Source organism: Saccoglossus kowalevskii, chromosome 1, assembly GCF_978046115.1.
Source record: "Saccoglossus kowalevskii chromosome 1, keSacKowa6.1, whole genome shotgun sequence".
Taxonomy (NCBI): domain Eukaryota; kingdom Metazoa; phylum Hemichordata; class Enteropneusta; family Harrimaniidae; genus Saccoglossus; species Saccoglossus kowalevskii.
The window spans coordinates 19704933-19728977 of record NC_140641.1 but is presented as its reverse complement, the minus strand read 5'-3'; the positions used below and the strand labels follow the sequence as shown (position 1 = coordinate 19728977).

Genomic DNA, 24045 nt, shown 5'->3' with positions numbered 1-24045 from the left:
TCGCATGATCAAATCTGTATCTCACATTATTGATATGATGCTTTTGAATCAGAAAAGTCACCTTTTTTATTTGTCCACCTTGTACTAATTATAACTCAGTTTCCATGGCAACAACATTATTTTTTTGTCAACGAATATAAAATGATATAAAATTGCACGTTACAACATGTATCTTTAAAAAACTAGTTCTTCAAGTAAGGTACAAACTATTCAAACATGCATATTTTGTGCACGAATGTGGTATGATGTTAAAACGGGAGGGTCGTCACCTGCGCACGCGCGGGAATTGAGCGACGATAACAACACACGCTAAAAACGCAAAGGCTCATGGATAGACGCTTGTTTGTAAACAGTGACACGTTATGGCCATCTGACGCATGTGCAGGTGACGACTCTGCCGCTTTAAATAAACGTCTTCATTTAATTGTGATTTATTTAACTCGTTGACAACATCTCTCACAAACCGTGACTAAGTACATTGTTATTTTCAATAAATGCGCGTATCGCATAGACCACTTAATCACGCACTGGCACTCCGAAAAACATAATTCATTCTGCACAGCGAGGGTATCCTGCATATGTTTACAATGTTTACAAATAACAATGAACCAGGTCAACAAATGAAAGTTATCTCGTTTCTTGCCATTCTTTCCTATTCATGATTTATGTGGTAACCTAGGCAACAATATATTGATTCTTCACAGAATGTAAATAGTTTGCTTCGGGAAAGTTGAAAGAAATTTAGAAAATCATTTGGAAAAAGTGGAAAGTTATCCAGGGTGGCAGAAGCATATTTATAGTTTTTGAAATTTGTGATTTCTCAATTTTCTATTAATTATTAATTAATTAATGTTACCACCATGAACACTACGATAAAGACTTTCCGTTTCCGACATTGTGAAATTATTTCGTTTTTTGGCCAAAAAATCTCAAAACAATTGATTTTGACAAGTGAATTCGGAAATATGTTAAGAATATTTGATAACAATATATTCCATATGCATACCAATAATAATTTTAGTAATTACTGATTTTCCGGGAATATTAATTACAAACAAACATAATTTAGTATATTTTGGATATTTTTGTTATTTCATTTGTCTTAAATTATGACTGAAAACAGATGAACTAAATCATAAAATATGTAGTGTGTGCAACAACTCGTGTATGAACAATAACTTGAAATAAATATGATTTTACTTAGTAAAAACAATAAAAAGAATTTAACAATGCCGAAAACTGAAAGTCTTTATATCGTAGTAGCCAAGCTATATCATATCATATATCATATGTCAGGTTGCATAAAACAAAATGGCCGCCAATGTACAAAAGAAACATCATTGTGACTATTTTTTTCACGCTTTTTTTGAGTTTAGCTTTATTCAAAGTGATAATATTACTTTGTGACACAGAGTGTCCACCTAAGAGTTTCTTGTATGCTATCATGATTCACTGATTTACGGACGTCTTGTTCTTAAAACAAAAGCCCCTCTTCTGTGGTAAAACAGAAACAACTTCGTATTCATCTAGACGCCAAACATTCATATTAACTTGAAGCCAAAATTATGGTCTACCTTATGTTTTTTTAAAATTATTTTGTAGGAAATTATGTTTTCTTGGAGAGAAAGCTGGCCATTTTTTGTTACCCGTTCCTGTTTCTATAATGGAATAAAAATTAGTATCATCCCAATAATGAACTGTGTTTATTCCGATTATATTCAAACCACAAATTTGGCTCATTTTGTGACAGCCATATTTAGTTCACGCAACGAAACAGGAAGTAACTTTGGTGTTATGTTGCCATAGCTCTGTTGCCATTCCTTCTAGGGTGTGAATTGGGCAGTGGGTTCTAATGAAGGTTATAATAGGAATGCCCGCACCCCGTTTTCATCTAAATGGGAATATAAATGTGTGGCTCTTAGCAAAATTTATTTCAACTACTATTGTTATTGATAAATGCGTTCATATTTCTGTAGTCTTAACCATGTATCATGTTTCTATTAGAAACATATAAATGAGAACTCGGCCATCAGATGAGGCAGCTGAGTGTAGTTGAGATTGCGCCCTCGTGCGTCGAATTGTAATAATAATAATAATAATAATAATCTTTATTGAAACCGTATCCCGGAGTGGGATCTTAGTTGAAAATACAATAAAGTAATACAAAAAAGATAAAAAATAACACAAGAAATTCAAAGACAATAGAAAATAAAAAATAAAATTAAATTATTTGGCGGTTGGTTGAGGCAACTGGCATTTTAAGATTTTTTCTTGTCGTAATTTGAAACAAGTGTGGATGAATTTTCCTAGTTCAATGATTGTTTTGTCATTTTTAATTTTTAGTATATTTGTAAGTTTTTCGTCATCCGTCCCCAAGTTGCTTATATTGTATTTAATATTCTTGATCATGATTTCTCGTTCCTTCTTGTATAAATCACAATTGAGAAGAAAATGTTTTTCGTTTTCAATTTCCTGTTTGTCACAAACTGGGCAAATTCGGTCCTCCGCTAAAATGTTATTATATCTGCCCCTTTCGATTTGAAGGGTATGAGCACTTATTCTGAGTTTTGTCATAGCTGCTCTATGATTTGGATTTTTGATTGTGGTGAGATATTTTTCATATGCAAATTCTGTTTTAATTTTCCTATAGGTTCGTAACTTGTTTTTATGGTTTTTACCTTTATTGTCATCGTGTAATGTTTCTGTACTATGTATTTCAAAGGATTGTTCTAGTTTGCGCGTTACTGTTTCAGTGATTTGTTTTTCATCAAGAGATTTATGGTTTTCCCAAATATTACCCATATTTAAATTTTCTAAAATTTGTTTTATGTCTGTTACCCAGTTGTCTTTTCCTTTTTTATCAAGATGTATCCCAAGATTGTAAGCTTCATGTACTAGCGAATTTGGGTTAGAATTATTAATTTTGATCCAATATTTGATCATATATTTTAAGCTTGATGCTAGGAGAGGATATCTTCCCAACTCTAGTAGGCTTGCCAAATTACTTGCTTTGCTATTTACTTTTAGAAGGTATTTGCAGAAATGTATTTGTACTTTTTCCATTGGTGTTGACAGATTTGCCATTAGATGCGATTTATTGATGTTCTCGCTCGTCCAAATTTCACTGCAGTAAAGCATAATTGGTTTTACAATTGCATCGAACATTTTTAAGTATGTTTTGATTGGAGTTAGTTTTTCTGAGAATAGCATTTGTTTCATTTTGAAACATGCCTTCATTGCTCTAGCTCTGAGGTCTTCTTGTGCTCCGATGAATTTACCTGATTTGTGTAGTTTAATGCCGAGGTATGTGTAGGTTTTTGTATTTTCAAGTTCCTTTCCATCAACATATCTCACCATTCAAACTTACAAACAGGGGGCGCTATGCAATCACCTAAATGTTATTCGAAGTGGCAAAGAATTCCAGGCTGTGTTCTTGTCCGTTCATGCTGTCTGTTATCTGTACTCGGCGCGAGTGGTTTGATGTTATCGTAGTCAGGTGTTATAAATCTAAGGGTTATCTTCGATATTCGCATCCGTAAAAGAACTTAGACTTAGGGGTCGTCCGTTTAAAACCATGACTGTGGCTGGTGGATCAAACAAAATACAAGCTAGACACTGAGAGAAAAACAAATGCTTGCAAGGTGATGCAAGGAAACACGTTGAAACATTAAAAAAAGAAGAAATAATAAAATAAGAATATTCAGACAAGACACCGCGAAAAAATGCACTTGATATGCTCTTTCAGTCCCATGTTTTGACCCCTCAGCACGGAGTGAGAGTTTACAAACATAATTATTGTTGTGCATGTTTTATGTTTATGTTGATACCCGTGTTATATTTCTTCATTTAAATTCATTCTTGACATATATATCCCAATTTTGATCTTATATTTAAGTTTAACAGAGTCTCTGTCAAAATGGGGGGGGGGGAGGGGGGGGGGGGAGGTCCGGGGGTCCGGAGCTCTACTGACGCCGTGAAGATGCCGCGCAGGCGCAGTTCTTGTGGAAGCCATATTTGAATTTCCAAAACAAAATAAACATTGTGTATACTACGAGTTAGGAGCTGTTCCGTGAACTGCGCTTGTGGTAGTCGCAATCTGTTGCAAGCAAGACGACTAATGACAAGTTATCACTCTCGATCTTAAGTTGAAGATAACAGCTTATATAAGTCACAGGTAAGAATATCTTAAAGTTAACATGATCAGTAATTATTCGAAGTGACCTCGGAGATTTGACAAGTTCGGCCGAGATGTCAGCTCGAGATGTCTGGCTCCGCCGCTGGCAGTGCGGTGGATGGCGTTTTTTTCATGCTCTACTGCCGATTGATATTAAATGACAATGCATAATTAAATTTCATCAAATTCAATGAAAACACCGAGCTATTGAAATATTTAAGCTAACTTTGTCTGTAGCTATAGTAACGTTGAGTATAAAGTTACACGTTTCCTTCAGTACATTGCTTCAGATTTATGGTTTTCTACTTCGGTAAAAAACGAATGTGTGCATTCCATAATTGTTTGCGCAGGTAAATATGTTTCATTAAATAAAAGTGTTGTAACAGTCAATATTTGGTATTACGTAGTGATATTTACTGTTTATTTCATAATTGTGTCTGTCTGTCTGTGGGTGCATGAAATACGTACAAAGGCCATTCACGATGTTTTTCTAATAATAGCGCTATATAGTGAGTGAATTATTACTGTGTTTTGAACTGCATATTGGGGAAATATTTTATTTATGATAGCCAATTTGATGTTGCAGTAATATTCACTAGGTTTTAAATTCACTGGTTGGTGAAAGAAACAATTCAATATATTTTGCGGTTAACTCACTCCGTGGATGTTCATGTTATTGGGATATTCACTAGTTTTTTGGTTAAGTATAGTAGCAAACAGGGTTGCTGACTTCAATTAAAAAAAAATAGAATCAGTATTATATAAAATGTGTGAATATTGGCCTAATGATTATGATAGAATGAATTTCAACAGATATTAAATTTAATTGAAAACCAGTTTCATCTAAAAATTGGATTTCTGCATTATCAAAGTTAGAAACCCTGTTGATGTTCCGGAAATGAAGTGAATTTTTTTTTTAAATTTTTTTTTTTTTTTAAAATGTTCAGATCATTTAAAAACAAAACAATGGATGCATCAAGAAGAAGGAAGTTTATTTACATTGTGATTCCCACCCAGGAAACTGTCATACTTGGTTTGGGCAATTTGAATACTGTGGAATACTTTATTTTTGCTGGAATTAATTTTCGCTGAAAAGGCTTTTCGAGCTTTGTATTGAATTTATTTTCACTGATTTTTGATGAGTTTAATATGAAATATAGGAAAAAAAGTATATTCGCTGGATTTTATTTTCACGGAATCATCTATCAAGCAAAAATAGCGAAAATAAATTCCAAGTGAAAATAAAGTATTCTACAGTACTTAATGTATTCAACAACAGATGAACAGACCAAGGTTTACCAGGAATTCACTTTTGATATGACAATCCTAGTATTATTACCCAGTACAATATTTTTTCTTAGAAAAAACTATTTGAAAATTGATCCTTTTTTCCATAGAAATCCATGTTAAGCATTTTTTCATAAAATATATATAGTATTTGTGACCTGTCTCACTCATCTTATAACTACATGTGATTCTTTCACCATATGTTACTCATCAAAATGTTGAAATATGGTGACATCTTTTTACCATAGCAACGGATGACAAACAGCAAAAATCGGTATTTTCATGATTGTTTGATATATTAATTCAGTGACCATAATTTTTTTGTCAGAGTTTTGTGTTTCATGAACAATATAAAATAAAACCATCTTGTAAAAGTTATAGAAATCTTATACTGTATGTCTTTTATAAGAGGGCAACAACCAACAGTATTGCATCTATACTATTACCATACACGATTAACAATGAATGATTTATTTAAAATAAATTCAAATAGATATAAAAAGAATATTATCACAGTGTGAACTCATGTAATCAATTGAATACTTGGTAAAAATTTGTTAGAATCCATAGTAATAAACTAAATGCATAAATAAATAAATAGATAGGATGAAATTCTTGTAACCATGGAAACCAAAGTAAAAAACATATTTTCAATATATTGTCCAGCTTCTCACAAACTAAGCAGACAAATGACATTAACACTTTGAGTGCCATTGTCACTTTTAATACAATCTACAAATTGATTTCGTATAGTCAGCTCCTCTCGTCACGAATTGTTTATAAAAAATGACAAACCTTTTTATCATAAACTAAAATCAATATCTGAAACATGTCTGTATCATCAAAAATGGTGATAAAATTTAGCAACTATTTTACAAAATGTGAAAAAAATAATTCTTGAAATTTGGGTGTGAAAAATACCTGCAATCATCTGCAACATCTTGAAGAATTTTACTATTTTTTATTTCTCACTAGTATTGATTTTATTTTGCTATCTAAGTACGTGGTCACTGAAATAAAATAGTGTTAATATTATTATCTGATATATATGAAGTAGGTAATTTAATTTTGTGAGACGGTCTAATACAAACCTAATAAAATCATACGCTAAGTACGTGCATGTGAAAATTCTCTCTGGTTCTAAGCTTTATTTTCTCACAATTTTTTTAGTGAGGAGCCTCAAGTTTCTGAGTGAACCTGAACATTCTGAAATGCATTCTTAAAAGTAATTTTGTATTCAAATATATCTGATTCAAAAAGCTTTTCAGATCACAAAATTTCTATTCTCAGTGCTAAAAACTTGTACCTTATGTCATTTTCTTTGTGAAAATCGAATATAGTAAAACTTGTACCATTCCATCTGATGAATGGTTGATGTCTCAATGAAAGTGAATCCTTGAAGATGGTCTGAATTGTATGCTCTATATACCAGTCATTATATAACAGATTGGGCATTTCTAATGCAAATGTTGATATAAAAAACAGATGTATAAATTATTTTGAAAGTTCAGTTGCTTGAGTCATCTCAGAAGATATACAAAATAAAGCGTAAATGGCTTCCGCCTTGGGCCTCACATATTATTGCAAAAAGTCACAATTAGAACTTTTTCACCTTTCAGAAATTAAACCTGCATCATTTATCCTGTATTTTATTCACAAATTTTAATCAATTATGTAGCTAATGGGAATTTATCTTCGTCTGATCCAACTTTTGCAGAGAAATTTGTATTTTTTGTATTTGTATACTTTTATTGGATTTTCCACTAGTTTAGCAATATCTTTCACAGCTGGCTTGAGCAGAATTAATAGTCAATCTGTGTATTATGAAAAGGTCTGGGTAACGGTATCCAAGGAATTTTTTCCCCACTTATTTTTATGCCTAGTTCGTCAGATAGCAATAAAGTACTCAATCCTCCAGGAAATTTTTCACATATCTTTTGTATGCCATAAAAACTGGCATTTTACTTTTTTCTCTGCATGAGTTTATATTTCTTTTTGCTACTAGGAAGAGGAAGTTACCTAAACAAGACCTTTAATAAGAATTGTTTCGCATTAGATATAATGCATTCAGTCCAAGCTAACTTTAATATGCCCCCGAAGCATATCAGGAGAATTAGTTCCCCAAAAATTTCAAATAGAGAAGTGAATCTTAACGCGCTGAAAAAAACACAAAACATGACATTCAGGATAAGGTCGTTTTCACTTGCTTTCGACCTATGAAATAAAGCCATTGACTCTTTTAATTTTTTAATTTGCTACAAAATATTGTGTTCGGGAAAAATCTAAATACATGCAAAATTTTCAAAAATAATTCATGTTAATGCATTATTTCATGAAAAATAAATAATATTCAATGAAATTGATGCAGTAGTGTCTATATTATTATACTTGGATATAACAACCAAATTGATGCAGCATTGTCTGTACTGCGATATAACAACCATATTGATGCAGCATTGTCTGTACTGCGATATAACAACCAAATTGATGCAGCATTGTCTGTACTGCGATATACAACTGTAACAACCAAATTGATGCAGCATTGTCTGTACTGCAATAAAACAACCAAATTGATGCAGCATTGTCTGTACTGCAATAAAACAACCAGATTGATACAGCATTGTCTGTACTGCGATATAGCAACCAAATTAATGCAGCATTGTCTGTACTGCGATATAGCAACCAAATTAATGCAGCATTGTCTGTACTGCAGTAAAACAACCAGATTGATACAGCATTGTCTGTACTGCAATATAGCAACCAAATTGATGCAGCATTGTCTGTACTGCAATAAAACAACCATATTGATGCAGCATTGTCTGTACTGCAATATAGCAACCAAATTAATACAGCATTGTCTGTACTGCAATATAGCAACCAAATTGATGCAGCATTGTCTGTACTGCAATATAGCAACCAAATTGATGCAGCATTGTCTGTACTGCAATATAGCAACCAAATTGATGCAGCATTGTCTGTACTGCAATATAGCAACCAAACTGATGCAGCATTGTTTGTACTGCAATGAAACAACCAGATTGATACAGCATTGTCTGTACTGCAATATAGCAACCAAACTGATGCAGCATTGTTTGTACTGCAATAAAACAACCAGATTGATACAGCATTGTCTGTACTGCAATATAGCAACCAAATTGATGCAGCATTGTCTGTACTGCAATATAGCAACCAAATTGATGCAGCATTGTCTGTACTGCAATATAGCAACCAAATTGATGCAGCATTGTCTGTACTGCAATATAGCAACCAAACTGATGCAGCCAGCATTGTTTGTACTGCAATAAAACAACCAGATTGATACAGCATTGTCTGTACTGCAATATAGCAACCAAATTGATGCAGCATTGTCTGTACTGCAATATAGCAACCAAATTGATGCAGCATTGTCTGTACTGCAGTATAGCAACCAAATTGATGCAGCATTGTCTGTACTGCAATATAGCAACCAAACTGATGCAGCATTGTCTGTACTGCAATAAAACAACCAGATTGATACAGCATTGTCTGTACTGCAATATAGCAACCAAACTGATGCAGCATTGTCTGTACTGCAATAAAACAACCAGATTGATACAGCATTGTCTGTATTGCGATATACAACTCTAACAACCAAATTGATGCAGCATTGTCTGTACTGCAATAAAACAACCAAATTGATGCAGCATTGTCTGTACTGCAATAAAACAACCAGATTGATACAGCATTGTCTGTACTGCGATATAGCAACCAAATTAATGCAGCATTGTCTGTACTGCAATATAGCAACCAGATTGATGCAGCATTGTCTGTACTGCAATATAGCAACCAAACTGATGCAGCATTGTCTGTACTGCAGTAAAACAACCAGATTGATACAGCATTGTCTGTACTGCAATATAGCAACCAAATTGATGCAGCATTGTCTGTACTGCAATATAGCAACCAAATTGATGCAGCATTGTCTGTACTGCAATATAGCAACCAAATTGATGCAGCATTGTCTGTACTGCAATATAGCAACCAAACTGATGCAGCCAGCATTGTTTGTACTGCAATAAAACAACCAGATTGATACAGCATTGTCTGTACTGCAATATAGCAACCAAATTGATGCAGCATTGTCTGTACTGCAATATAGCAACCAAATTGATGCGGCATTGTCTGTACTGCAATATAGCAACCAAATTGATGCAGCATTGTCTGTACTGCAATATAGCAACCAAACTGATGCAGCATTGTCTGTACTGCAATAAAACAACCAGATTGATACAGCATTGTCTGTACTGCAATATAGCAACCAAACTGATGCAGCATTGTCTGTACTGCAATAAAACAACCAGATTGATACAGCATTGTCTGTACTGTGATATAATAATAAAATTGATGCAGCATTGTCTGTACTGCAATAAAACAACCAGATTGATACAGCATTGTCTGTACTGCGATATACAACTCTAACAACCAAATTGATGCAGCATTGTCTGTACTGCAATAAAACAACCAGATTGATACAGCATTGTCTGTACTGCGATATAGCAACCAAATTAATGCAGCATTGTCTGTACTGCAATATAGCAACCAGATTGATGCAGCATTGTCTGTACTGCAATATAGCAACCAAACTGATGCAGCATTGTCTGTACTGCAGTAAAACAACCAGATTGATACAGCATTGTCTGTACTGCAATATAGCAACCAAATTGATGCAGCATTGTCTGTACTGCAATAAAACAACCAGATTGATGCAGCATTGTCTGTACTGCAATATAGCAACCATATTGATGCAGCATTGTCTGTACTGCAATATAGCAACCAAATTAATGCAGCATTGTCTGTACTGCAATATAGCAACCAAATCAATGCAGCATTGTCTGTACTGCAATATAGCAACCAAATCAATGCAGCATTGTCTGTACTGCAATATAGCAACCAAATTGATGCAGCATTGTCTGTACTGCAATATAGCAACCAAAATGATGCAGCATTGTCTGTACTGCAATAAAACAATCAAATTGATACAGCATTGTCTGTACTGCAATATAGCAACCAAATTGATACAGCATTGTCTGTACTGCAATATAGCAACCAAATTGATGCAGCATTGTCTGTACTGCAATATAGGAACCATATTGATACAGCATTGTCTGTACTGCAATATAGCAACCAAATTAATGCAGCATTGTCTGTACTGCAATATAGCAACCAAATTAATGCAGCATTGTCTGTACTGCAATATAGCAACCAAATTAATGCAGCATTGTCTGTACTGCAATATAGCAACCAAATTAATGCAGCATTGTCTGTACTGCAATAAAACAACCAAATTAATGCTGCATTGTCTGTACTGCAATAAAACAACCAAATTGATGCAGCATTGTCTGTACTGTGATATAATAATAAAATTGATGCAGCATTGTCTGTACTGCAATATAACAACCAGATTGATGCATCATTGTCTGTACTGCAGTAAAACAACCAGATTGATACAGCATTGTCTGTACTGTGATATAATAATAAAATTGATGCAGCATTGTCTGTACTGCAATATAACAATAAAATTGATACAGCATTGTCTGTACTGCAGTAAAACAACCAAATTGATGCAGCATTGTCTGTACTGCAGTAAAACAACCAAATTGATACATCATTGTCTGTACTGCAGTAAAACAACCAAATTGATGCAGCATTGTCTGTACTGCGATATAACAACCAAATTTATGCAGCATTGTCTGTACTGTGATATAACAATAAAATTGATGCAGCATTGTCTATACTGCAATATAGCAACCAACTTTATGCAGCATTGTCTGTATGCGATATAACAACCAATTTTATGCAGCATTGTCTACTGCGATATAACAATGAAATTGATGCAGCATTGTCTATACTGCGATATAACAACCAAATTGATGCAGCATTGTCTGTATTGCAATAAAACAATCAAATTGGTGCAGCATTGTCTGTACTGTGATATAACAACCAGATTGATGCAGCATTGTACTGTGATATAACAATAAAATTGATGCAGCATTGTCTGTACTGCGATATAACAATAAAATTGATGCAGCATTGTCTGTACTGCGATATAACAATAAAATTGATGCAGCATTGTCTGTACTGCGATATAACAATAAAATTGATGCAGCATTGTCTGTACTGCGATATAACAACCAGATTGATGCAGCATTGTCTGTATTGTGATATACTGAACAAATTGAATTGTCTAGCTCTACAGGGTTTCTTGATTTCAATTTTGTATGTCTCCAGGACACGGTGTACATTTTGTAAGTTATCACATTTGTGGTTAATGAAGTACAATACCTGATGTAATTACCCCAATACACATGTATGTACATTTACATGCATGTTCTATCTCTGTTTTTTTTGCTATTGCATTTAAGGAGTTTCTGCTTTTCAACTTACAAGACAATAATATATTGAAATAAACATTCAGACAGCTTTTGTTTAATATGCAGCTAATCTTTTCATCCAAAGGCTGAATGAAACAAGATGCATTCTTACGTTAAAATATTCTTCTAAATCAGTTCACCATATATTGATTTTCAAAGTGTCGTCTGACTAAATGTATTTTGCCTTTCCACAGGTTTGCATGTATTTCATTCTGACACCATTCTGATCAATAGCATGCCAGCAATTCATCTCAAAACACCATTTTGACTAGTAGCGTGGCAGCAATACATTTCAAAACACCATTCTGACCAATAGCATGGCAGCAATTCATCTCAAAACATCATTCTGACCACTAGCATGCCAGCAATTCATCTCAAAACACCATTCTGACTAATACCGTGGCAGCAATTTATCTCATAATCATGAAAGTTACATCTTGCCCTTGTCTAACCCTTGTGAAATTTCAGATAGTTAATGTGCTTTTAATATTTTAATGTCTGCCTGTATTAAATATACTGTGAAAATGAACCAGTTGTTATTTGGAAAATCAAAAAAAAATATTCAGAACAGATATAACAGCATGTAGACCATATTTTCAGACTAAACAACATTATATAATTATACATCTGTCACCGTAACGTCATAAGTTATAGTGTGCCGTTATTTTTGTGTTTTTTTATAGGCTATTTTATCCTACCATATTAGGAAATGTGAATTCCAAATATGGAACGATTACGAGCGAAAGCGTTCTCTAATTATGAAAACAAACATGGCTGCCACCATGGTTTGACCAGACTCCACACAGAGAAGTTTGCTAATTCTGTTCTAAACTTTTTGGATTTCGGCATTCCCATGATGTATCCTTGGAAGAAAAAAAGATGTATAATAATAAGCTTATTATGAGGATACCTATGCACAAAGACAGTACGCCGGACATACAAACTACAGGTTGAGACAATAGTGATTATCAAAAAAATGGTGAATTTTGACTATCCAAGGGGGACCAGTCCTAGGACCCAGGCAAATGGCTGAGGCCCCTCAGGCAAGTTGTTAATTATCAACCCCAAATTTGTCAGCATTATTCAAGTTAGGGCTGAAAACAACTATTTTTATTGAATTTGAATGTATTTCCTGTTAACTATTTCTTAAAACATCTCAAACTAAAAGCCTATGTGATGTAAGTTGAGAAAATGTGAAACCAATCCATTGCATATGCAAGCCATTACTCGATATGATCGACACTCGATCTTATTTACGATGCAGACAATCAAATCACTTCAATACATGTCCATATATGGATTGTATAGATGACTGTTTTTCTTATCCAGTGTATAATCATTTTTTATTTATATAGAAAATATGGTAACATATGTTATACTAGAGGCTATATCAGTGACTCATTTTGTGACAAGAATATTTGACATTTCTTATGATAGAGAAAGTTTTCAGCACTGGGAAAGTAAAAAGCCATGTATGATTGTTTTGGTTCATGAATTTGACTGCCAGTGTATGAACTTTCATCTCAGGCAAGAATAATGTCATCATTGTGATAATTTGACCAATCTGTCTACTATTGTTTTATATGTATGTGAATATTTATTCCTCAGTTCGGAAAAAAGTCTGAAATCAGGAATTATTAATTGATTTGGGTCATGTCCATCTGATCCATCCATATCTCAGACAGTCATATCTCAGACAGTCATTGACCGATCTCATTTAAATGTTGCACAAAGACAATTCATCTTGTGCAAATAATTTTTCATTTGTGATTTGAACAAATATTGTAGACCAGTGATCATTTTGTTTTCTAATTTTTTTCTGATACATTTTTTGTACACTTTTACAGATTTTTTCAAATTTTTTTATATACCAAAATTTACATCAGCACCAATATTTTGTTTGTGATTCAAGTCAATTCAGCTGACTGTTGACCAGTTTTACTGAAAACATTTATCGTGGTTCATCTGTTTCTCAGAGATGACTAGGACAATTCGGATCAAAGTTGGTATGATGTACATCATTGTTTTTTGCATGATTAAAACAAATATCGTTGACTGGTGGCCATTTTATTTTTGTTACATATTTTCTACCCTTTTCTACTACACTTTTACAGATTTCGTTTAAATAAAACATAATGATACACATATGCACGTTGATTTGTTTTCCATTTCCAAGACTTTTGAGGTGTCCATTTCCAGGATATGTGAGCAATTTATCAAGTTGCCAAAATTGCCTGTAAATGGTCAATGATGCAACAAACCTTAAAGGTGAAATTCAACATGTTGGGTAGCTGATGCAAGTCAAATAGATCCATATATACAAATAAAGTTATATTATATTAAGTAAAAATACAAGTGTTAATAAAGTATGTTGTTAGAATATATACAAAAAAATATATTATTTCGGGCTCCGTCTGTCTGTCTGTCCATTTGGAGTCATATTTGAGAACCCTCTGGACTGAATCTGTTGATTTTTTGCACGTCCCTAGTACTTTATGTTGGACATGTGCACATGAATTCGAAGTTGTTTTGGGATTTGATCCAAGATGGCCGACTGCCAGCCATTTTGTTTTTTGAAAACAGCCATTTTGTTTTTTTCAGTTTTTGTTCAAATATGGTGCATACATTACACATGTTATGATACATGATAAAGATGACATTACATGGTTGTGTAGTACTGCAGTGTTTACAGGCAAGAATAACTGCGGGCAAACTAAAAAATAATATTTACTCATATTACAACCACCTGTTGGAGTCACCGTAGAAGCATTCATTTTCACTGATATTATTCTCTATTTTGATATTTTCATATTTGCTAATTTTGAATACATAAATTTTATTGTAATTTGATTGATATTTTCTTGGGGAGTTAATTTATCATAGCGAAATAGCGAAGTCAATGAATCATTAATTTACGTTAGTAGCATTCTGATGTTATGCCTGTTAGCATGAACTGTGGTATTTCATGATGAATGTATCAGGCTAAACTAAGCTGTTTGTAAGAATACAAAAAAATAATAATATCTACTCTGATATTTAGACCAGCTTGTACCAATTTAACAATGATTAATTTTATGAATCAAAAAGCGTGTCAAATTTCTAATGTCCTTTCTTTGAACAAGGCTGGATGACATTAGGTATATAGTAGATAATATTTGGTAATCGTAGTCCTAAATAATTATAAAAAATAGCTAGACATTAGGTTGTCTAGGTACTTTGTAACAATTACTTATTATATGATAAAAACGTTGAGCAATAAATATTAAAGTAACAGTCGACATGCAGCAGGCGTTTAAATTTTGTATGTACGAACAATGTTTTATTCAGAGCATATTGAACATGACGCATCACAACCGACGAGGTTTGCTGAAATTATTATCATTTTCATATCAGATGGTATCGTTATTCTGAATATAGATACATCTACTACATGTACTAATCAAAATTGAGTATCAGAACTGATTTGAAGGTACTGAATAGCTATTATGATTCTATCACAGGGATATCTGATTACTAATCTATCACTTTATCACATTTCTTTAGAATGTTCAATGGGCATGACGTCTACTCATATTGGTTTGCAATCGTTAATGGTCCTTCGTTTTATGAGAATATGCGAAACGAAATGATGAGGTCATGTACATACCCATGTATAAGACGAGTGCTTAATTCAAGTGCTTGTCAGTTTTGTAGTGATTTTTTCTGTTGGTTTCCATAGCAACAGTGCTTGTCGATGTAGAATAAAAATGTGTTTTGATTCATTATGATGTTCATGCAAATTATTGTGTCTTAACCAGACATTCTGCATTTCTTCACGTCTGAATTAAAGGCAATTAAAGGCCACATATACATCAAATGAGGGGGCCATTGAAAATTAAACATAGACAGCAAGTGCTATATTTGTGCACAGTAATTGAAATTGCTTTCTTGAATGAAGAGATGTTTCCGGCGCATATTTTTTTTTAATCATCCAAATGTAGCTCTAGTATAGAAGTTTCACTTTAAGAGATCATTTCCAAAGCTTTATGCATCCTTACAACTTTTGTGTGAAATATTTAATAATGTGCGAATTGTGAAAATTATTTCATAATTTGCAAATGACTTCTGAGATTTCATTGAGAACGATAGAGAGATAGACTTGTCCTTGTCCCCAAAATAGTGTTCCACTTTCTAACATCATTATCATGGTACTCTAAAAGCATTAATTATTTGCTGGGTTTTATTTTCGATAAGTAAAATCTGCTAAATTAAATCCCCATGAATATGTAAAATAACAATAGAAGTCATTGTTTTCCTGTCAAATGCATGAACTTAAAACCCAGTTAATATGCTCAAAATATTGAATGCTGAAATTAAATGCTGGTGAAAAAAAAATGGTTTTACAGTATTTGAGAACAGTGGTTATGATGGCAGTAGAGAATGAAACGTCATTTAGGGTGAGGTGACAAGTCACATGGCATTATTGCTTTCCATGTTATTTCGACGACCATTTGTGAATAAAGTCTTACTTTATTAATAGGTTGTGAAATATGGGCAACGTTACATCACAGAGCGACTCGGATGAGACCACTGGCATGCCGACAGAAGAGAGCGATACCTTAGAACGTGATGATATCAAGGATGAAAAGAGAAAGAAAAAATCACGTTACAAACTTAGTCGGGGTGAAAATGGTAAGAAAGATATAGCTCATCAGGTCATTCATATTGTTATTGTTATCAAACGTTGCCATCAAACAGATTATCTTCAATATTATATTATTTGTTCATTGGAAATTAATGAATAATTATCAATTAATGAGATATAAATCACATTTGAAAACATTTTTATTCAGAAAATGATTTGCTATTGGTTGTGTCCTTTCAGACAAAACAAGCAAAGTACCATTACTTGACGATGACGATGCAGATGAAACCACAATGAGACGAGATAGAGTCCTTGCTTGGGAGATTGATCTCACAGAATGGGGTGGTGAAAATAATCAACCACAACAAAAATACAAACCGGCAAGACAAAGTAAGTCTAAATTGATTCTCGTAACTGTCATTAAGTTTGCGTTAAATATATACACCTACATTTGTTACTGACATTTCATCTCTATTTTTGATGGTTTAGTATGACACTATATGTAGTGCTTGTCTTAAGGTACAACACTATCGTTGTTTGATAATTTGGAATCAAATGGACATAATGTCTCATTGGTTAACGATCTTGATCACCATTTTTCAAAAAAAGAATGTATAATTTTAGTAGTAGGTTTACTTAATGAAAGGCAACGTGTGGTAACTATTAACTTTGTTGTATATTTGCTGGTACTTTTTTTGTACTAGATATTTATTCAGTAGCATTTGCAAATACATAAATTACAGAGGCTGTTTCTATGTTTAAAAAATTTGGTATACTAAATTAAATATTGGATCTGTATAATAATGGACACTTTCATATTCAAACAAGAAGTTTGAACCTGGATTAACTTAAACCACCCTATTAACCACCTGAATAAAACCCAATCCAACAGTTTCAAAGTCTGAACAACAGACAATGTGTCCCAGGACGACCACATGAATTTGCATAAAACCACCAGTTGAAACCATTCTCATTCACACCCTCATGACTATTGTTTTTTTTGACTCCCATGTGCGAAGCACAAAAAGGGAGTCTTTGCAGTTAGTGTGTCTGTATGTGTGTGTGTGTGTGTGTGTGTGTGTGTGTATGTGTGTGTGTGTGTGTGTGTGTGTATGTGTGTGTGTGTGTGTGTGTGTGTCCGTCTGTTCCACTGATATCTCAAGAACCATACATCAGTTTATGATGAAACTTGGTGCATAGATGCTCTGGGCCAATGCGCAGATTTGATTAGATTTTGGTAAAAATCCATGCATATTAATTACCTAATTTGCATGATAATTAGCTAATTTTTAGCTGTTCCACTGATATCTAAAGAACCACTCATTGGATTTTGATGAAACTTGGCACACAGATGCTCCAAACTAATGCGCAGATTTGATTAGTTTTGGGTAAAAATCTGTGCAATATTAATTACCTAATTTGCATAATAATTAATCAATTTACGGCTTTTCCACTGATATCTCAAGTACTAATCATCACATTTCAATAAAACTTGGTACATAGATGTCATAGGACACTACACAAACCTCATAGCTTTTATGGTAATATCAGTATATATTAATTAGCTAATTTGCATAATTAATTAATTTTCAGCTTTTGATATTTCAAGTAGTAATCATCACATTTCAATGACACTTGGTACATAGATGTCATAGAACACTGCACATACCTGATAGTTTTTAGGGTAATATGAGTACATATTAATTATCTAATTTGCATAATTAATTTTCAGCTTTTGATATTTCAAGTAGTAATCATCACATTTCAATGAAATTTGGTACATAGATGTCATAGGACACTGCACAGACCTGATAGTTTTTAGGGTAATATCAGTATATATTAATTAGCTAATTTGCATAATTAATTTTCAGCTTTTGATATTTCAAGTAGTAATCATCACATTTCAATGAAATTTGGTACATAGATGTCATAGAACACTGCACAGACCTGATAGTTTTTAGGGTAATATCAGTATATATTAATTAGCTAATTTGTATAATTAATTAAATTTCAGCCTTTGATATTTCAAGTAGTAATCATCACATTTCAATGACACTTGGTACATAGATGTCATAGGACACTGCACAGACCAGATAGTTTTTAGGGTAATATGAGTACATATTAATTACCTAATTTGCATAATTAATAAATTTTCAGCTTTTGATATTTCAAGTAGTAATCATCACATTTCAATGACACTTGGTACATAAATGTCATAGGACACTGCACAGACCTGATAGTTTTTAGGGTAATATCAGTATATATTAATTAGCTAATTTGCATAATTAATTAATTTTCAGCTTTTGATATTTCAAGTAGTAATCATCACATTTCAATGACACTGGCTACATACACTGCACAGACCTGATAGTTTTTAGGGTAATATCAGTACATATTAATTACCTAATTTGCATAATTAATTAATTTTCAGCTTTTGATATATCAAGTAGTAATCATCATATTTCAATGAGACTTGCTACATAGATCTTCTAGGATTATGCAGACACCTGATTAGTTTTAATTGGATATTAAATACCTGATTTGCATAATGTTTCACTGATATATAAAGAACCACAAATTGGATTTTAATGAAACTTTTAAAGAGAACTATGCAGAAACTCAATTAGTTTTTGGTAAATATTTATGCTTATTTATCACATAATTAACATAATTAATTAACACTGATATCTCAATTACTGATCATCACATTTGAATAAAATTTGGTACATAAATGCTCTAGGACAATAGACAGGCCTGATTAATTTTGGGTTAAAATTTGTTTATATTAATTCTCTAATTAGCATAATAATTCATAATTTTTTTGTTCTGTTCTGTTCATATAATAGTTACCTGATTTACATAATTAGTTTTCAGCTTTTCCATCAATATCTCATGTACTAGTAATTTTTAATTAATTTTTAATGTGTCTTCAATACTCTCAGCACACGGGAGTTCTTTCTAAGCTTTCTTTGATTTTAGGATTATCTTTACGTAGTTTTGCAAGACCAGATATGCAGTATGAGTTTAATTTAGTCAGTATGAAATATAAAGCCGAATTTTTTGAGTAAAAACTGAAAATTTACTCAAATTTTGTCTGTTGGTTCCAAAATTAGGGTTCATTTTCAGCAATATTGAAGAATATAAAAAAAAAAGTGCAGAAAAATTTGGACGAGTAAGTCTGGTTATTGCTATTGTACCCCATATTTGAGATTTTGATGTAAAATACAATAAAGTAATAATAAATTCTATATAAAAAATAACCAACACTAACAATACAGAGAAAAAAAATCAAGACGCTAAAATTTCTAAACATAGAAAGACTGGTTAATTTGTATTTCTGAAGCAGCTGGTTGAAAGCATTTTACTTTTAATTGAATTTTCTTAGAAGTTATAAATGTGTTTGCCACATCATTTATAATGTTTGCAAATTTTATAAAGGAGCATATATTTACATCATGGTATTTTTTACAGGAACACTCCCGCCCCCCTCATTTTATTTTTCCCCTGAAAATAAACTTGTATGTAAGTGGGAATAACATCATACATAAACGTAGTATATACACATAATTGTTTTGAGTTGTTATGAAACTCAACAATTATTTCTTGTACACAACACACCATGAACTTTTTGGTGTGGTCATTAAAAGCAAAATCTGCTTAACAAATAACCTGGGTGGCCTAGCAAAAAAACATATGCTGATCATAACTCACTTTTAAAGTTAAATGGTTATTGGACATCCTTAACATTAAATCAAATAGCACATCTTGGGTTTATGAGACTCAGTGCCCTAGCTGCTACAATGAGACCTGAGATGAGGCAGCTAGTCAATACTAAAGAAAAGTCCTTCAGATGGTGAAAGTCGACTATTGAATTAAAAAGGGGGGGCGTCACCTGCACACGTGCAAGAATTGAGACCCAAGTGATGATAATAACGCATGCGAAAAACGCAAAGGCTCATGGGTTGATGCTTGTTTGTAAACAATGACACGCTATGGCCATCTGATGCATGCGCAGGTGACGACTCCCCCACTTTAAGCCCTCTTCTAGCACATATGGTCTAGCAGGGCATCGTCCAGAATGGTCAGTATGTTAGCTTTTCTGCTGGTCTTTACTCTGCTAATGGCAAACTTTATTGCCTCAACTGTCCACCTTGCCAAGGTTTGGCAGTTTTTCTGTTTTCTGCATAGCAGAAAAACAATGAGCTATAGCTTACAGCTGAATCTTTTTGTTTTGGGCAAATATGCTTATATACGGTAGATCCAATAGGTGATTTTTCGTACCATTGCGAGATCTCGCGAGATGCATGAAAGACGCGTGTCGAATGTCTGCCGCAAAAATCGAACGATTTGATTTTGAACTAGAATTTCTTTATTTCGTAGCTCACATCGACCGGCCGATCTTCGACAGAGGAATATTGCTTCCAAATACCCTTACTTAATCGAAATTGCCTATCATCAAATGTGAACAGCACATTATTAAGCATGGAAATGTCCCCGAAATACTTTCGCGTTTGTCGAATCCCACGCGATGTTTGACGCGACTACGACGCTATGACCTTTGTTTGTCCTGTTTTTACGTTCGATTTCACGCATAACGCGTGATTCTCGCAGTGAACGGAAAATGGTCTATTTGAACACAGAAGTATGAACATTTAGCAGGGCTTTCAGATTCAATATAAAAAATAGTACCATATACGTATACATGTAGCTATCTGCATTTTGCAAAATTACTGATTCCTTAGCTCTAATTAAATGAAGGAGAGGTCAACATGGTGACATTTCCTGGTAGCTTAAAAGATTTAATGTTGTTTGAGTTGATTTTGTGCTAGATCTGTTTCCATAGAAATTCAGAAAACTTAATTAATGAAATAGCATAGTAAGCTATGTATATATTCCTGGATGATCATGCCTACAAGGCCCTTATAAAGAAGAAATAAGTACTCAGCCATTACTGGGATAAAGAGAATGGGTGTAATCCTTGCAAGTCATCAATATCTCAGTGTTTGAACCAGTGACTTTGGTACAATCGATCTGTTGTATTGCATATCTGCAGCACATTCAGCAACCAAGGCTGGAAATCCTTTCACTTGGCCCGATCACCTCCATGCAGGAAGTGGGTTCATTGGTGAAGAGGTGCAATTAAGCATCAGGGATTATCAACCAGGAGACTGATTTCAGGAAACCTTGCCCTGCTGGGCCAGTTCAGTGCTATCATAACACAACATTGTTCACTATGCAATTTGAGGAGAACTAAATATATGAGTGAGTGAAAAGGTTGGAACACATATTAGCCTCCATATGCTATTGATAGTTGTGGTTGACGTCAGAGCTATATTGCATGGTATACTCATGACATCTACACTGGTCTCTTGTGGTTCTGACGATAATTGGCAAACAGATCTATGAGCGAGTCTGACCAAAGACTGCACGGTTAATTGGTTCGCTATCGTCTGAGCAGCATTGCCACTCTGTTGCATCAAAACGATTATGATGAGACAGGGTTTTCAATTCACCCTTCAGGTGTATTAAATTGCGATCAATTCTTAGTTAATCAGATTATATGACGTAAGTTATTATATATTTATTAACCTTTTGAATGCTATCATTTTTCCTGCCACAATTTTAGTACTACATGTATGTTTTGTATGAATGTGTTTATCTAAGATTATCACTTTATTAATTGTGGACTAAAGAGACATAACTGTATGTTTCCTATATACAAGTCCTTATTAAAATTGTTTAAAAAAAATATAGGTGAATTTTATTTTTGTATACGCAGTATGTGACAAAAGTAGACTTTGCCGCTCGAAGGGTTCATGTAAATTATTAGCTTCCAAATTCAATGATAAATTTTACAGCAGTTCTGAGAATTATTCAGACAGTCAGTTAGCAATATGTCTTGGAACTTTGCAAAACACTTGGGTCTTTTTCAATCTAGACTTGATGGCGCCATTGTATTGGTACGCCCACAATTGGGATCATTCCATTTTCTAGCTAGATGAGGGTAAAACGCTGGTTTTTTTTTCAAAACGACACGCGTTGGTTACCATACATTAATAGGTTATGTTGTATATGCATTCAAAGTGTTATTTTAAATTGGTATAACCATCTGAATCCACCTGAAATTTACAAAACAACTCCCGAGTGTTGAGTAACCCCAGATATTAATGAACCCGTCGTTGGCGGGAAGTCGCAAAGTAAAGTTTCTTAGCATTGGACACGCTGCAGTTTCGCGACAGTTGTGAGCCAAACTAAAAGTTGTTTTTTACATTATTTGTGCATTATGTATCAAATTCAGATTTTATACTGAAGTAGGAGAGTAAGTCAGGGATACATAGATAGAAAACTTGATAATAACGCTTTGGTTGACTTTGCCTTTCTTGAGCAAATCACAGCTGCAGTTTGAAAATGACGAGAGTATGACGACCGTTATTATGTCTAAATTAAGCGAGGGGTTGACATTTTTCGACAAATTTACGCAACACCCAACTTGTGATTTTTAAAATTACTGAAAATAATTACAATATAAAAAAATAAAAAATGGTTTCTGTATACTACGCACGCTAGATAATACTTGCAATTCACCATGCCAAACCACGCGCACGTCAATTAAGTGGCGCCAACAAGTCTTGATTGGACAAAGACCAAAGTGTTTTAGTTATTTTGCTAACTGACTGTCCAAATAATTCTCAGAACGGCTGTAATTTCTCTGAAACTTGGAGTTGAACTAAACTATGGGGGAGGGGGGTTTGTTTTTCTGCTTTTGTTAGTGACTATTAATGATATAATTTGAGAAAGTTTTTTTTATTTTCCTGCCAATTATTTTATCTACGAGAGGCTTGTATAGTTTTTCTTGCCTGGGAATATCTAATTATTAATATTTTGTGCACTGAGACTGATACTTGGTAGACTGTGAATGATATATTAGGCATTTTTGGCATAGAGCAGGATTCTTTTACTGTTGATTAGGTGATCTATCATCTTTTATATGCACTGATGTCTGGTTAATTTGATAAAAGAACTCTCATCTGTATTAAAATCCTAATAGCTCAAGCTTTGGTATTCAATCAGTCACGTCACAAATATAAATGTCTGTCAGGAGGAGGGGGTATGTATAGCCAAGATTTGTCACAACTTTACACTTTTTTTTTTAATATAAAAGTATGTACCGGTATGTATTGTGAAAAATGTCTTTCGTATAAAATACTGCTTTCTGTTTGTCACTAATATCAATGAGATTCAGGGTGTCACTAATATCAATGAGATTCAGGATGTCACTAATATCAATGAGATTCAGGATGTCACTAATATCAATGAGATTCAGGGTGTCACTAATATCAATGAGATTCAGGGTGTCACTAATATCAATGAGATTCAGGATGTCACTAATATCAATGAGATTCAGGGTGTCACTAATATCAATGAGATTCAGGGTGTCACTAATATCAATGAGATTCAGGGTGTCACTAATATCAATGAGATTCAGGGTGTCACTAATATCAATGAGATTCAGGGTGTCACTAATATCAATGAGATTCAGGGTGTCACTA

The 24045-nt window shown here is 33.5% G+C and overlaps 1 protein-coding gene across 1 annotated transcript in view; it reads left to right on the top strand.

Moving 5' to 3' along the window:
- Positions 1–3953: 3953 nt before the first annotated feature.
- LOC102809942 (basic immunoglobulin-like variable motif-containing protein) overlaps positions 3954–24045 on the top strand; it is a 55094-nt gene continuing 35002 nt past the window's right edge. The window contains exons 1-3 of the mRNA XM_085496751.1: positions 3954–4174; positions 16391–16542; positions 16736–16885. Coding sequence (XP_085352877.1) covers positions 16401–16542; positions 16736–16885 — 292 coding nt within the window. The 5' untranslated portion in view covers positions 3954–4174; positions 16391–16400. The remainder of the gene's footprint in view (positions 4175–16390; positions 16543–16735; positions 16886–24045) is intronic.